This window comes from Amborella trichopoda, chromosome 8, assembly GCF_054954075.1.
Source record: "Amborella trichopoda isolate Santa Cruz 75 chromosome 8, AtrichopodaSantaCruz75HAP2 v2.0, whole genome shotgun sequence".
NCBI classification, from domain to species: Eukaryota; Viridiplantae; Streptophyta; class Magnoliopsida; order Amborellales; family Amborellaceae; genus Amborella; species Amborella trichopoda.
In genome coordinates, this window is record NC_142343.1 from 33,551,404 (window position 1) to 33,569,831 (window position 18,428).

The 18,428-nt window shown below is 34.9% G+C and overlaps 1 protein-coding gene across 1 annotated transcript; it reads right to left on the minus strand.

Moving 5' to 3' along the window:
* Positions 1 to 964: 964 nt before the first annotated feature.
* LOC148781030 (uncharacterized) lies at positions 965 to 11,083 on the minus strand. Its single transcript, XM_088874697.1, has 3 exons — positions 10,580 to 11,083; positions 3,771 to 4,308; positions 965 to 1,352 (listed from the first exon to the last, which is right to left on the minus strand). The coding sequence occupies exons 1-3, from the start codon at positions 11,081 to 11,083 to the stop codon at positions 1,048 to 1,050; spliced, it is 1,347 nt and encodes a 448-aa protein (XP_088730823.1). The 3' UTR covers positions 965 to 1,047.
* Between the last annotated feature and the right edge of the window lie 7,345 nt (positions 11,084 to 18,428).

Sequence of the window (18,428 nt, forward strand, 5' to 3'; positions counted from 1 at the left end):
GTTGGAATTGTAACGTGTTTTGGATTTTGAGGGGTATATAACGTATGAAAACGAAATAAACAATCCTTCCCTCACGTGATGGTTTATGGTGATTCTGAATCTTGATTTCGAGAGCTCAAGAGTTCATAAATTCTTAACTATTAATTATTAAGGTAGAATAATATCTTCTTGAACGTATTCTTTCCTCATTTGTGATTTTCATTTATGCTTGTTCTTTTCTAGAGATGAGATAACTTCTGGTATTTCATTTTACTTTTTTATTTTATTTTTTTAGGCTTTCATTCTCACTTAACATTTTAAAAAAACATTAATGATTTCAAGAGAATGGTTTGGAGCCTTGGCAGTAGTATTGTTGAGCCCTATGGGGAGGTCTCTGACTCTATTTTGAACAAAGGTAGAGGCTCCAAATCCTTATTGACAAACCACTTTTTGAGAATGGGTTGGGGCCCTATGGAGAGGTCTCTTACTCCATTTTTACCAAAAGGGCCGATATCGTGACTAACTTACCTTTTGGGAGTAGGGCTCTTCAAAAAGATAACTCCTAATCTACTTGAAGAAAAAACGGAGGTAGGTAGTGCTTGTCTTCCCTATTGAATTACTCAATCTACTCGAAGAAAAAACGGAGACGAGTAGACCCTGACTTCCCCACTAAATTACTCAAAAAAATGAAATAAAAAATCATTGTTCCAACTTGCATAAACATTGGGATCAAAACACTTTTTCATACAACAAAAACAGTAACACCTGAAGATTCAAAATCAACATCGTTGAGACCCACAACGCGTGTACAAAGAGCAATCGTACAAAATTAGAGATATACAAACAAAACCACCATGAACACACCAGATACTAAAGGACAACAAAATCTAGAGAGAGAAAACTCTTCTCTTTATCAATGAAAAGTACCGTACAAAAGACGATGAACCTGCTCTCCAGACCACACGTAACACCTCTCTCTCTCTCTATTCTTGTCAAACCAACTGTTAAACATTTTCTTTCACCAGACAACTACCGAGACTTATCACGAGCAGCGATGCAGTCAACAGGCTACTCAATATAACTGAGCACCGAATATACAGTTTGAATCAATGTTAGACACAGCAGGAACCCTGCTGCCAACAACGCTATAACCGTCCACGGGTCGCGAAGGTGGATGTTGACGAAGCGAGCCCTCCACAAGTTCCGACGCCTCTTGCAGTGGCGGATCAGCCGGGTCCGTCCCCCCTTCAGCTTGGGATTCTCAAAAAAGGCCATTCCCTTGGTGACTCTATTGAAGAGATCAGCCACCTCCTGCTCACTTTTCATTCTATTCTCTATTATTCCAGAATCTACTAGCAGTTGGACGTCTTTCGCTGTGCATCAATTTTACAAATGCACTGACTGAATCATCCATGCCCACGTGCAACTGCTCGAACGCCATTATATTCAATAGAAAGGTTTCCTGTTCCAATTGCCATAAAAAAGTTAAAACAATTAAGGATAGACACAAGTTTTTCTCTTTTTACTTTTTTTTTTTTTTTTGTCTTTGGACAACTTCTCTTTTTTAAACCTGAAATGTACTTCATAATATACAAATTTTAAGAAACTTATTTACTTTTTTATTTTTCAGCATTTTCTTATTTTTTTCAGTTTGGCTTATGTTAGGACGACTCCACTGGGAATCCCCTAGGGCCAGGGCGGTGTTTGAGGCTGGAGGCAAGCTTCCGATCATGGTTTTGACTCCTTAAAATCAAGACAACCTGGTCGTAATGTGTGGATCCTGGGAATAAGATTCTATGCGGTTACATCACTTAATCTTGACTTATGCTTAGATATGGTACAGTCAAGCCGACTTCTAATATGTTCAATTCCGTACTGGGTCATCGAGTTTTTAAACATTGATATTTACACATGCAAACTTGAGACCCTGCTACACTTATGTGAGTAGGACTTCAAAGGATCACCATTAAATTTTGACATAAGTCTCTAGAAAAGTTATCACATGGGTACGAGATATGGGTGAATAGGTTTATTGATAATTTTTCTAGAGATCTGTGTCAAAATTTAATGGTGATCCTTTAAGGTCTTACTTACATGGGTCTGTGAGGGTCTCATAGTATCATTACTCATACTATTAGAGTAATGACAATCCCTATTAAATTTTGACACAAATCTCTAAAAAAATTATCACATAGGTGTGGAACTTGGGTGCATGAGTTTACTGATAACTTTTCTAGAGATCTGTACCAACACTTAATGGTGATTTTTTGGGGTCCTACTCACGTTGGTGTGGGAGGGTCTCATAGTATCATTACTCATAATATTATATACTGAACTTCAAAAATTATTAGAAAACACTTCCATTTCATATGATTAAAAACAAAAATAAAACCCCTAACAAATATCAATGTTATGATGTTAAAAAATTCAAAAAAATATTTTTACCCTAAAAATAGAAATTAAAGATAACAAAATCCAAAAATATTGAAAAAAAGGCCTCTCGGCAACACGCATATAATAATAATAATAATAATAATAATAATAATAATAATAATAATAATAATAATAATAATAATAATAATAATAATAATAATAATAATAATAATAATAATAATACAGTAAAAAAACCTACCAAAAGAAAATCATTTACTAATAAATAGCAAAACCTTTTATATGACAGTTTTTTAATATGACATGCTAATTAATTCATTTAATTAATTAAAATGTATTGACATGTTGAAGCTTATTTAATATGACGTAATTTTAATGTGATCATATTCACATAATCATACTGACATAAATTTAACATAATTATAGTAATTTTTATTAACATAAATAACAATTTCATATAATTATATTACGTCGGATAAATTTTTTATTTAGGTAAGTAATTCTTGTAAATTTATCATTTGAAATTTCTTTTTTGTAATTATATGTAATTAAAAGTTAATTATATGTGCTTTATTTTTTGTAGATTATATAAAAATAAATAAATATAATTAATCTAAAAATAAACAAATTCTATTTTGTAGACCATTGTAGTGTGATGTTAGTGGTTCATTGTATAAACGACATTAGTCCATTTGTGTACGAGAGAGAGAATAATGGAAAGCTTCTAAAAAGGAAATATCCCAACTGTGATGTTAGTGGTTCCTTGTATAAACGACATTAGTCCATTTGTGTACGAGAGAGAGAATAATGGAAAGCTTCTAAAAAGGAAATATCCCAACAGAGAGAGCGTGTGATGGAAAGCTTAAAAGCAATTATTCCAGATCGTTTTAAATGAATTATTGGAGTTGTAAATCTAATTTGTGTGAAAAATGTCTGGGTCTATAACAAAAAAAACAGTAATTAGGATTTGTGATGTCATGACATCAGCATATTGATTCTTTGCACCGAATCTCAGCTTATACTTATGCTTAGATCCGGTTTCTAATCCGAATTGCTCGATTCTGTATTCGATCACCGAGTTTTTAAACATTGATATTTATGCATGCAAACTTGAGACGAGGTAATGATTGCATAGGGTAGCTTCAGCACCCGGCCGTCGAAATTGATCTCCAAGAAGCCGTCACTTGGAACTTCACGCCGGCATCATGTAGCGCAAATCGCTGATGGTACCTTCTTGTGATACGGCTCCGGGTTTTTTAGCTCCTTCTCAACTTCAGCCTCGTCGCCCCAAAGGACCGACATTTGGTAAATATGGAGCGGATGCATCCCAAGGCTGCCCGCACGGTCCCCCGAGTCAGCGTACCTAGATACCCTAAGAGCTCATACGGCACCTTATGCACCTCGGCGGCCTGGCAACCTTTCCCCCAACAACGTCCTCAAGACCAGCAACGGGATTTGGTTTTCCAACAGCATCAAGTCGTGAATCATGTTGTCCGCGAAGAAATCCGCCCTAGCGGGGCCGAACACCGAGTCATCGTCTGCGTAGCCTGTTGTGTCGCAATCTTCCTTGGTGCGGTGGAGTTCAAGCAAGAAGCAGCCGTCGAGCAGCATCATGTTAAGGAACTCGGGGTTCTCCATTCGGGGAAGCTCATCAGGCCACTCATGGCAGGCCCTGAGCTTCTGCTCTATGGCTTGGAGCGCCTCAAGGTAGACGTGGGCCGAGTGTTGCGAGCGATCAAGGAAGTGGAGGAGCGAATGATGCTTGTGGCGCTCCATGTTGGAGGTGAGGGCGGCCGTGGTGGAGCGGGCCCAGCGAAACAAGCCAGGGAGTGAAGCGCCCTTTATGGATCTCACGGAGGTAGGAGGGGATTTTGTAAATGCAACGATGTTTCCATTCCTCCACCTCCTCCTCCTCCTCCTCCCTCCTCTCGGTTCAATCTGAAATTCCCATTCACTATATCGATGACCAGACCCATTGCCTGTCCGATTGCTCCCTGCGTTGCATATTTGTACTCTCACAGTGGACGGACTTTTTAGCGCTGGAGAGGCTCCGCTTGATGGATATAGAGCTGGAGAGGCTCCGCTTAGTGGATATACAGGTGGTCTCTCAGATCACGCATGAGGCTTAGAACAATGATGAGGTTCGTTATATGAAGTCTGTGATGGGTTTAGCTTAATTGCTTAAGAAGTTTCCTGCCATGAGACCTTTGAGAGACTCTCCACGCTTTCCATATGAGACGGAAAAGACACATTTTATATGTGCTCTTTTTCCTTGGGGATTCACCGCTGAGTTTGAAATATTTATAATTTTACCGATATATTTTTATCTAATTTCAAGCTGCCCATTATTCTATTAATCAAAGTTCAAATAGCTGATCAAACGATACATCAAATGGATCATAAAATTTATCAAAAGTCACATCGGGTAAAATGTTAGATGGTTCAAAACAGCGGCCCTTCGTAAGTGGAGGGCCCCACGGCCACCTGTCCTGCTGGCCTGGGGCGACTGCCGCTTCCTCCCTCAGCATTAACGCACAAAGCTAGCAGTGCTCACAGCGGGCAGATTTAGGTCCATTAATCGACCTCGTGTTTCCCCAAAACTTTCGATAAACAAATTCCCCGGGAATCAACAATTGCCAGCCAAAGGACTTGTTGCTAAGGCGAGTGCCCACGGGGTTAGTGCGGACGGGGTGTACATAAAAAGATAGTAGATGAAAATACACATTTCTAATCCAAATTAAGGTGGAGATTTGTTAAATTTGGGTATTAATACGTATTCTTTACTCCTTATTTTAGGGTCTGTTTGTTTTTAGTGTTTCTTAATTATTTGGAGATTCTATTAACCAATTTAGCATCATCTAGAAGCTGATTTTGGGTGAAGTCCAATTTGGGTTCGCATGATATATGAGTCTATATAAAAAAGATAAAGAGTCAGATATCCAAAAGGCTAGAAAAGTAGGGCCTTATTTAGGTGTATTTTGGTTTGTATTTCTTTTTTCTTAATAAAAATTCAACAATATTATTAAAAAGTACTTAGAAGGTAATTACAGAATCAGAGAGACATAGAGTAGTCCTTCGCAAAGCAATATGTCAAGTGCCAACACATTGGCCTCCCGATAAACATGCACAAAAAGATACTAAAAGATCGTATTAAGTCAAGAATCTGTAGCGGCACCGATCTCAACTCCCAATACACCTTTTTCTATTGACAACTTTTCTCCCCCTGATACTAATTGATGACATTCACTTTTTTCTCCCCGTTACACCAATTGACACATTTTTTTTCCCCTTAATAGTAATTGACGACATTCAAGGAGTCACCTTCAACAACACACGGAGAGGTCCTAAATTCCTAACCACTAAAAGTTTTAAGCTATGAAGTAGAGTCAAGACTCAGCATATGTCACTACTATATTTCCTTCCCAGTCCCTAACTAGTTCTCCGAAACCCGCAAGATCAGGATTCCTTACGGAGCTATCATCAAAATTAAGTTTCAAAACTCCCCTCAAATGTGTTGACCATCTCTCTTTATACCTACATTGCCTAAAACCCAATTGGAATAAGTTCCATAAGTTTCTCCTAACCTCAATTTCCAGGATATCTCTCTCCAACTTTTGTAATCGATAAGCACAACCAGATGGAGTGTAAGATTTTCTTCAGAATTCTATTAAATGGCAGACTTATCCCATCAAAAACTCTTCTATTTATTTCCTTCTAGATCGCCCATCCCTAAAACTAAGTCGGATCGGTGGATCAACAATTCAAATTGGAGAATCGGCTAGATCGATAAGATCTCACATTAAAAAAAATTCAAAAAATAACCAAAATTCTTAAAATATAGTCTATTAGGTTTTTTTTTGAAAAAAAAGTTTTATTGCATTAGTTTTAAATTATTTTAAATGAAAATACACAAGTACTAAGAACTTGTCTCATGTCTAAGTGTTTGTTATCCATTACAGTCATTTTATTGTCAAATGAAATTTAAAATGACACTCATTTTAATAAAATGGATCTCTCTAACTCAAATATTTTGTGAAAAAAAGAGGAAATGTACAATGGTTTTCAATCTAATATATAGACCCTTATAAGTATATATACCTAATGTGTAATAATTAGTTTGTGTAAAAATGTAGCGTTTAGAAATATGAACTTGTAATCATGCTTTAATAAAATTAGAAAAAATAGATAGATAAATTCATACATATGATGTGGAATAATGGATAAAACAACTTAAAAATAAATTTCAAAGTGGGTGTAAGGACTAAGCGTGCCCCATGATGTAGTGTTATGTTTTACTTTTTAAACTATCCCATGAACCAGTATTATATTTTTAAAAAAAATCCTATAAAGTAATATTATTTTTTAGTTTTAAATATGGCTGTGGTTTGTATAGAGCCTAGGCTCTAAACAATCAAATTACAGCCTACATTCAAATAGTATCGAGAAATGTGGTTTTAATATTGGAAATCTTTGTGATAGCCTTAGAATATATTTCCATCTTTATTTATAAATTTTAAAGCTTAAAAAATAGTGTAGATCGATAGATCTATGAAAACTTGAGAATGTTGAAAATTGACGGTCAAAAAATGCGTTACAAAATACACTATTTCCAAGAATTGAAATCCATTTTTTTCTCATGTCCATGCATCGTGACTTAGAGATGATCAATTTGAAGATATTTGAGATTCAAAACAACGTCTTCTAGGGAAATTTTTGAGATAGGCTATAATTTAATTGTTTGGAGGCTCGACTCTATATAAACTTTTCCCTTTAAATATCTCATGACATAATATTATTTTTTTCTTGTTTAAAGATCCCACTGAACTAGTATTACTCATCCCACATTTTATTGCCCTGATCCCGATTGGAAAAATCGTCCTAGACGATCTCTCGAACAGTATGAATTATGTAATAAACACAATGAAATGTTTAGCTGTAAATACGTTGCAAGCTTTGCCAAGTGTTCATGATATATATAAATGTTTAGCCATAAATACTTTACAAGCTTTGCTAATTGACGCACTTGTTGTTGTTCCTAAAGTCTGATCTGGCGATCTGGATCGAAAATCACAATGAAATGTTTAGCCATAAATACTTTGCAAGCTTTGCCAATTGACGCATTGTTGTTCCTAAAGTCTGATATGGAATCGAGCCATCTGGATTCGATTGAAAATCAATTTACGCACGACTTATTGTTCCTAAAGTATGATCTCCATTCGGGTGATCTGGATCGAGAGTTTGATCTCGAATCGGATGATTTGGATCAAGTTGTTCTGAAAGTCTGATCACGAATCGGGCCATCTGGATCGTTGTTGTTCCTAAAGTTTGATCTCGAATCAAGTGCTCTGGATCAAGAGTCCGATCTCAAATCGGGCGATCTGGATCAAGTTGTTCCTAAAATCTGATCTCATATCGGACGATCTAGATCAAATTGCTCCTAAAATATGATTTCGAATCGAATTATCTAGATAAAAAATCGTCAAAAGCGCTATTCCAACCAGTCCAAGTGTCCGCTATTATCCACCTGCACAAACAACCATACGAGTACTCCCCATTAGGGCCTCCCAAATAGGATGCAACTTTTACACGCACCCATCAACGCATGCCAAAGGCTTTTCCCATCATGGATTCCCCGACGTGGGAACTCTGTTTCTTTGTTTAATGACGAATAAAACGTAGCTTGCTCAGGAAAATAATTTGCACTTGATGAACCTTTGTAAACTATAATTGAAAATAAAGGCAATAAATGCTGCGACATTATACCTACTAATATAAGTTCTAGTAAAAAAAAAAAAAATTGTATCTTGCACAATAGAAAATAACATGGCTTAAAATTAAATCTATGCCATTTGTTACCACATTTGAGCGCATGGTTTTAAAAAAGGATACAGTTTGCATGCGGCCAAGCCCACACATGTAGAAATTTGGGCCCTTTAATAAATTTATTTTTGAAATAGAATTCGATCCTAATTTTTTAACATGGAGATCATGAATATGAAAAAATAAAAAAACTTTTAAAACTAGAAATAATAATTCTATTAAGAAAACATTTGGACAATCGATTAGAATTGTTTTTTAGATGGACCTATTTGCATCCATCTTTAAGATAGATGATTTATACCTCAGGACCGCATATTGTATAAATGTTGTCCAGCCTGAATAAAACAATTGTTCTTTACAAAAAAAAAAAAAAAAGCATCACAAAATATTTATATCTCCATTGACATCGCTATCTCTCTCCTGCTTATACAAGAAAAATGAAATAATTTATAAAAATAAAAGTTATTTTTCTTTTTTAAATTAATAATCTTTATTTCTTTTTTTATAATTCATAAAAAATAAAAGTTCAATGTGTGCGATTCGGGCGCAAAGCGCACCGGTTTGTTGCACGCAATTATGATGGGTGGTGCACACTTGTGCACCATACGATTTGCCCCCACGTTCTCCAAACATGCATGCACGAAGTGCCATGTAAGTGCCCTACGTATGCAGCGCGCTCAATACAATGAGTGCGATTCACGCGCAATGCACACGAGTTTGTTGCGCGCAATTATGACGGGTGGTGCGTACTTGTGAACTGTTTGATTTGCCCTACATTCTTCCAAACACGGGTGCACGAAGTGCCACATAAGTGCCCTCCGTACACAGTCTTGGGTACTAGCACACCGCGCACGTTCAATTCAACATTCGCGATTCGTGCGCAAAGTGTACCAGTTTGTTTCGTGCAATTATGGTAAGTTTTAATAACATATAATTACAAAACAAAATTTCATATAATTAATTGACAAAAATTAGATTATACATAAAAAGAGTTGGCCCTCTACTAAGAAACTTCATATAATTAATTTCATAGTTGGCTCTTTACTAAGCAATTTTAATTCTGTGAATATGATCACATTAAAATTACATTAATATTATTATGTTGAATGAATATAAATATATAAAAAATATTAACTTATTTATATAATTATGATAACAATTTTATTGTTGTATTGAAATTTTTATTTGGTCTAAATTGTAATTTAAAATTAATATACTTATAAATTTTACAAATAATAAAGACTACCTTATTTATTTTTTATAATATATAAAAATAAATACATATAATTAAGTTTTAATTACATATAATTACAATAACAAAATTATATATGATAATTTACAAAAATCAACATAATTATGTGAAATTGTTGTTTATTAATATAATTATGTTAAACTTATGTCAGTATAATTATTTTTATATACATTAAAATTATTTTTAAATTATATGAAAGTGTTTTTTAATATTTTTAAATTATTTTGTTGCTATGTTACAATGTTATTTTATAATTAATAATTATAAAGATATCCAGATAGGAAAACAACTTCTCAGAATTCACCTCTTTTTATAAAGTAATGAAAGTATAAATGCACCACTCCTAATTTCTTTTATAAACTAAAAAAACACTATTTTTAGAGAATTACAATGATTTTTTGAAAAAAATTTGGAACAAAAATTGTCGATTCGACATACACTGCGAACCGATCCATCGATCCGACATAAGTATGGGTGCGAACGATTCGGGTTGCCGATCCGCTTTTTCAAGCACTAGCAATAACCATTAAGCACTAAGAGTTACAAATAATATTTTAATAAATTTGGTCCTCGCAGCTCTACGGATTGAAAGACTGACATCCTACATAATTCCTCTCGGTAACCAAGAAGAAAAAAATATCTATCCCTTTTTCAAGAGGGTGTAAAATTGTTAGAAAATTTATCTTTTATTGAAATTTTATCAAAAGAATCCATAATTTAGATATTTAATGTTCTAGCCCTTCTCTAGCTATTCCAACATCACGTGTCCTTTGAAACTTGAAAAAATAAAACGAGTAAAATGTTAAATAGCCATCCTAGTGATTGTGTTAACGAATACAAACCTGAGATGGGGTAATGACTAGATAGGGTAGCTTCAGCACCCGGCCGTCGAAACTGAAGTCCATGTTGGCATCGCTCGGGCTCACTTGGAACTTCACCTCTGCATCATGTAGCGCCGTGGCTGATGGTACCTTCTTGTGATACGGCTCCGGGTTTTTTTAGCCCGTATTCAACTTCAGGAAAGTCGCACCAAGGCGCCGCCATTTGGTAAACATGCAGCAGATGCATCCCCCTAGGGTCCCGCATCGAAGGGTACTCATTACTCCAATGGAGCTCAGCTCATACGCCACCTTATGCGCCTCGGCGGCCTGGGAGCGTTCCCCCAAGGGGTCCAACAAAGTCTACGAGACAAGCAATGGGATTTGGTTTTCCAAGATCGTGAGCCTTCTTGTCGGCGAAGAAATCCGCCCTATTGTGGCCGAACACCAGGTCATCGTCTGCATAGCCTGATGTGTCCTCATCTATGGCGGTGCGTTGGAGTTCAAGCAAGAAGCAGCCGTCGAGCAGGGTCATGTTAAGGAACTCGGGGCTCTCCATTCCGGGCAGCTCATCAGGCCACTCATAGCAGGCCCTGAGCTTCCGCTCCACAGCTTGGAGGGCTTGGAGGGCTTTGAGGTAGACGTTGGCCGAGCGTTTCGAGCGATCAAGGAAGTGGAGGAGCGCACGACGCTTGTGGTGCTCCATGGGTTGGAGGTGAGGGCTGCCGTGGTGGAGTGGGCCCAGCGAAACAAGCCTGGGAGTGAAGCACCCTTTAAGGAGGTAGGACGGGATTTTGTAAATACAACGGTGTGGTGTGTCCATTCCTCGGCCTCCTCCTCTCGGTTCAATTTGACATTTCCATTCACTACATCAATGACCCATTGCCTGTCCGATTGCTCTCTGCCTTGCATATTTGTATTCTCGCAGTGGACGGACTTAATGGATATACGGGTGGTCTCTCAGCTCACGCATGAGGCTTGGAACAATGATGAGGGGTTTGGCTTAATTGCTTAAGAAGTTTCAATGATAGGAGAAAAAGAAAACTTTTGACTACATACATACCGGGTGCCATGAGACCTTTGAGACACTAAGGACACGTGAGTATAAGAGACAGAAAAGACACATTTTATATGTTCTCTTTTTCCTTTTCCTTGGGGGATTCATCTGAGCTTGAAATATTTATAATTTTACCTATATTTTTTTATCTAATTTCAAGCTGCCCGTTATTCTATTAATCAAACTTCAAATACCTGATCAAACGATACAGGTCTTAAAATTTATCAAAATTCACAGATGGTTCAGATAGCGGCGACGGGGGCGACTGCCGCTTCCTCCCTCAACATTTACCCACAAAGTTAGCACGGCGCACAGCTGGCAGTTTTTCACCCAGTATTACCCCTGCGTTTTAACTGAATTACGTATGGAATATCGACCTCCTGTTTCCCGATACTTTCGATGAACAAAAACTCCGGGAGCAACAATTGCCGGCAAAAGAACGTGCTGTTAAGGCGAGTGCGTGCCCACGGGGTTGGTCCGGACGGGCTGTACATAAAAAGATAGTAAATGAAAAAAACATTTCTAAGGTGGAAATCTGTTAAATTTGGGTATTAAAATCTTAATAAGTAGGTATTCTTTATTTTATTTTAGGGTCTGTTTTTTTTTTAGCGTTTCTTAATTATTTGAGGATTCTATTAAACAATTTAGTATCATCTAGAAGCTGATTTTGGGTAAAGTCCAATTTGGGTTCGTATGATATCCAAAACGCTAACTAGGTGTATTTTGGTTTGCACTTCTCCATAAAAAAACATAGGAAACTTTGGTGTAGAGTGAACAAGTATAGAAAGTGGCTTTACCGGAGACTGAGTTTGTGTCCTCCGTAGTATATTGTATTGGAGAGAGTGAAAACATATAAAAGAGGAAAATAAAGGAAACTTTGGTGTAGAGTGAGCAAGTATAGGGAGATTGAGTTTGTGTCTTTGATTATCTCAAACAAGTATCATTTTGTAATTTTTTTATTTAATTAATAAAATATTGTCGATCGTTTCGCTAATGAATATAATCATATGTGACAAACCACATAAAATTCTTGTGTTACTTTTGCACTATCTCCTTACTGATTTATCTTTTTTGCTTGTTGTTTCTTAGTGGCAAATTCTATTTTTCTGGTTTTTTATTTACCAAAAATCAAGCCGTCAAGTTTTAGAGCTTCCGCACACAGTAATAATCAATGTTTAACATATCTTCTAATGACATGAATTTTGTTTTGTAGTTCACTTAGCCCTTTTGTTAACCATGTGACTCACCTTGTCACTTATGTAAATGCACATTTACAGACCGGTATCTACGCATGTAGTGCACAATGATTGTACTGCTGAAATTGATTTTGATAGAATTGTGTAAGATCCCTGGTTTGCTGTAAGCTCTTACATATGTGACTTTTGGACATACGAAATCAGCTAGAAAATGAGAACAAGAATTTCTATCCAAATAACTTATAGTTCAATCGCTTGTTCAATGAACATAAAAACTTAAAGATCAGTTGGTGATTTGTCATCATTGTGTTTCAGAATCAAACTCATAGGATGATTTGAGTTGACAATTTAATCAGGATATGATTGGATTAACTAGAGGTAAAAATCACACCTGAACTAGGCCTACTTATGGCCAAACTTTAGTCAATTTGGAACAAAAAGATTTTTGACTTAAAGTAAAGGCAATACGAGTTAGTTTGCACAATTTTGAATCACATATAGAAACTCCTTACATAGGCCTCTATTTTATTTGAACAATTGAAGAAAGAGGAACCCATTAATGGCTTGAGAATTGGGATGAGCAATTGCAGCTAGAGAACAAGTTTATCTTTCGTAGATAGGCAATTTGTACGGAAATAACAAGAGAGAGGCCAATGAAGTCATAGTAATGACTATGGGCTCATTTGGCTCCATGGGTTAACTAACCCAAGATTTTGACATAACAACGTTATGTCAAATCTTGGTTTTGTTAAAACCTGGTTAATCAAATTTCTATCCAAATAACTTATAGTTTCAATTGCTTGTTCAATGAACTTAAAAACATAAAGATCAGTTGATGATTTGTTATCATTGTGTTTCAGAATCAGACACATAGGATGATTTGAGTTGACATTTTAATCATAATATGAGTTGGATTAACTACAGGTAAGAATCACACCTGAACTAGGCCTATTAAAGCCCAGATTTTAGACAATTTGGAAAAAAAAATGATTTTTGACTTAAAGGCAATACAAGTCAGTTTGCACAAATTTGAATCACAAACAGAAACTCCTTAGACAGGTCTCAATTTGATTTGAACCATTGAAGAAAGACGAACACGTTAATGGCCCTAGAATAGGAATGAGCAATTGTATCTAGAGGACAAGTTTATCTTTCATAGATGGACAAGTTGTAGGGTAGTTGTAGCAAAATAATGAGAGAGAGGCTAATGATTAATGACTCATTTGGATCCATAGGTTAACAAACCCATGTGTTTGAATAAAACCCTTGTTATGACAAACCTTGGTTATGTTAAGACCTGGTTACTCAAATTTCTGTCCTGTTTCAATTGCTTGTTCAATAATCTTAAAAACATAATGATCAATTGGTGAATTATCATCATTGTGTTTCAAAATCAGACTCATAAGATGATTTGAGTTGACAATTTTGTCAGGCTATGAGTTTGATTACCTAGAGGTAAGAATCACACCTGAACTTGGTCTATTAAAGACCAAATTTTAGTCAATTTGGAACAAAATGATTTTTGGCAATACAAGTTAGTTTGCACAAATTTGAATCACAGATAGAAACTCCTTACATAGGCCTCTATTTGATTTGAACCATTGAAGAAAGAGGAACCCGTTTGCACAAATTTGAATCACAGATAGAAACTCCTTAAATAGGCCTCTATTTCATTTGAACCATTGAAGAAAGAGGAACCCATTAATGGCCCTAGAATTGGAATGAGCAATTTCAACTAGAGGACAAGTTTGTATTTCATAGATGGGCAATTTGTAGGGAAATAACTAAAGAAAGGCCAATGAAGTGATAGTAATAATTAAGGGCCCATTTGGCTCAGAGGGTTAACAAACCCAGGTTTTGAATCAAAACTTCGTTATGTCAAGCCTTGGTTATGTTAACTCAAATTTCTATTCAAATAACTTATATTTTCAATCTCTCAATGAACTTAAAGACATAAAGATTTTAGTGATTTGTCATCATTGTGTTTCACAATCAGACTCATAGGATGATTTGAGTTGACAATTTAATCAGGATATGAGTTGGATTAACTAGAGGTAAGAATCACAACTAAACTAGGCCTACTAAAGGTCAAATTTTAGTCAATTTGGAACAAAATGATTTTTTACTTAAAGCTCATACAGACAGAAACTCCTTACAGAGGCCTCTATTTGATTTGAACATTGAAGAAAGAGGAACCCATTAGAGGCTCTAGAATTGGCAAGAGCAATTGCAATTAGAGGACAAGTTTCTTTCATTGATGGACAATTTGCCGAAGTGAGAGTAATGATTAAAATTTGACTCTATGGGTAAACAAACTCCGGTTTTGAATCAAAACCTTGTTATGTCAGAATCAAGTATTGGATATGGGAATTCCAATACCCTTTCTATTGGATGCCAAAGGGCTACTTTTACTGGAGAGGGTGCGAGCTGCTTGGGACTCGTGCCTAGGAGGATTCTTGATGAATTATCCTCTTTTGACTGGGTGGTAGGGAGCCTTGAGAATTCTTTGATGATTGTCCTAGCAACAGGATACTCTTTCCTCTTCTAGTCAGCCAGAACTTTACGAAGGGTTAATTTCCACACAGGGTTAACCGACAATTCCAGTTTGTTCAAAACTACACGTCCCCTAGGGATGCCATCGACGGTCACCCTATACTTTTCCTTAGGCGACACTCTTCACATCAGCTTGGAAGAGCAACTTTATCTTTGAAGGGGCAAAATTCATCCACAAAGGAGGACTTGGTAAAGCAAGATCAGCTGATTACTACTTCGAATTATGAATCCTGGTGGGAAAGTGCTCACCCTTTCCCCCTATATCATTGACAAATCGATAAAGGGGTGAGTTATCTGCCCCTGCTAAAGACCCCATGCCTCCTAGTTCATGTGCTCGAGATCATCAAGTAAGAGAGCTAAACTCTGTGAGGAGCCCCTCAAGATTACTCTAGAGGAAGCTGAGTCCGAGCTTGCCTGTTGAGTGGCCCTCGTAGCGACTACCATGGACAAGACCTATCAAAAGGTTAAGAAGGAATAGGATAGGCTTTTCCTTTCTGTTTCGAATTTGTCTTTTAGGACGAGAATAATGACTGATTTTGATTGGTATATATATATATATATATATATATATATATATATATATATATATATATATATATATATATATATATATATATATATGGGAAAAGATGAGATTAGCCCACTAGCTGATATGAATATATGAGCCCAAAGTCTTAAATTGAATCTGGGCCGATTTGACGATCACGGATGCCCTATAATGTTTGAATTTTAGTTTTGTTTCTATAAATCTAAATCACTTGAAATTTTAGACGTGTATTCATCAAATATAGATAAAACTTCAAAAAATATTCAAAAAATATTTTACATGAAATAAATTGACCAAAATACTCTTAAAATATTTCAAGGGATATTTTGGTCATTTGTTTTCACGAATAAATTTTTTTTATATTTTTATTAGGTGCACCTTGATGAGAAAAACACACACCTAAAATTTCAAATGATTTGGATTTGTAAAAAAAAACAATAAAATTCAAGTACTATCAGATATCCTTGATCGTCAGATCAGCCCAGAATCAATCTGGGACGTTGGTCTCATATGAATATATGAGTTAGTGGGCTAATCTCATATTTTCCAATATATATAAAGGTTCAAGTTAGAAGGGGTTGTGATGGGTGCATTTATCAAAAGAATCATTACCTTTTTATTAAAATACAAAGGTGAGGTTGTGATGGGTGTATTTATCAAAAGAATCATTATCTTTTTATTAAATTATTATTTAAATAGGTAAGTTTACCATTAAGCAAGGACAAATTTGAAATTTTCACAAAAGTGGAATGGCATTTTGGAAGTTAGTGTTCTAGAACTTTATTTATAGAGTGCCCTTGTCCTTTAGTTAAAATTTCAATTTTACTTCTTATGGATATGACAAAAATACCCTTTTTCTTGTGGTAATATTTACAAATTTATCTCACAAAAATAACTTTTTTAAAAAACTAGACAACAAAATTAATAAATCCACCTTTTACAACTCTCTCTATCTTGAAACTTTGTAATTTGAAGGGTTGTGAAAATTAGAATATCTCATATATATATATATATATATATATATATATGAAATGCTAACGCAGGCCAGTGGGGCTATAGCTATATATGAACCCAACAGACCAAGATTCAATATGGGTTCATATGATGGACACGACCTCATTTTGTATTTAAATTTTAATTATTTTTTTAAAAATATAAAACACGTAAAATTATAAACATCTATTATTTTCATCAAGGATCACCTAATAAAAATATTAAAAAATAATTCACAATATATAAACTGATCAAAATACCCCTTAAAAATTTTAAGGGTATTTTGGTCAATTTATTTCTCACAAAATATTTTTTTGATATTTTTATTGGAATCGCCTATTTTTAAACAACATTCGTCCAAAATTTCAAGTGATTTGAATTTATAGAAAAAAATTAAAATTAAAATTAAAATACAAAATACAATCATGATCAATGGATCGGCTTAGATTCAATCTAGACTGTTGGGTTCATATGTAGTGTTAGGTCCACTGACTACGACAACATTTCCCTATATATATATATAGAGATATATATATATAGAAAAAACTGGGATTAGCACACTAGCTCATATGAACATATGAGCTTAACGATCCAGATTGAATCTGGGTCGATCTGACAATCACGGATATCCGGTAGTGTTTGAATTATATATATATATATATAGATATATATATATATATATATATATATATATATATATATATATATATATATATATATAGTCCACTAGCTCATATGAACATATGAGCCCAACGGCCCAGATTGAATCTGAACCAATCTGATGATCACTGATGTCTGGTAGTGCTTGAAATTTTAGGTGTGTGTTCTTCTCATCAAGGCGCACCTAATAAAAATATAAACAAAATTATCCGTGAAAAGTAAAATGATCAAAATATCCCCAACTATTTTTCGGGGTATTTTGGTCAATTTATTTCATGTAAAATATTTTTTTGATATTTTTCGAAGATTCATCTATTTTTGATGAACACGAGCCTAAAAGTACAAGTGATTTGGATTTGTATAAATAAAAAAAAAATTCAAACACTATTGGACATCTGTGATCGTCAAATCTGCCCAGATTCAATTTGGGTCATTGGGCTCATATGTTCATATGAGCTAATAGGCTAACCCCAACTTTTTCCATATATATATATATATATATATATATATATATATATATATATATATATATATATATATATATATATATATATATATATATATATATAGGGAGAAGAGGTTGTTTTCATGCCCAAATATCTTCAAATTGATCATCTCGACATCAAGATGCATGGATATGAGAAAAAAATGAATTTCAAGTTTTGGAAATAATGTATTTTGTAGCACATTTTTGGAGCCTCAATTTTCAATATTTTCAACTGTTCATAGATCTGTCAATCTACGCTACTTTTTGAAGCTTTATATTTTAAGGCTATCACAAAGATTTCTAGTATTGAAATCGCATTTCTCGACACTATTTGAAGATAGGCTCTAATTTGATTGTATAGAGTCTAGGTTCTATACTTCGTACCCATATATATATATATATATATATATATATAAATATGGTAAAATATGGGATTAGCCCACTAGCTCATATAAACAAATGAGCCCAACGGCTTAGATTGAATCTGGGCTAATCTGATGATCACGAATGTCCAGTAGTGTTTGAATTTTAGATTGTTTTCTACATATCTAAATAACTTGAAATTTTAGATGTATATTCTTATCATCAAGGCGCATCTAATAAAAATATAAAAAAAATTATCCACAAAAATAAAATAACCAAAATATCCCTCTAAACGTTTCAAGGGTATTTTGG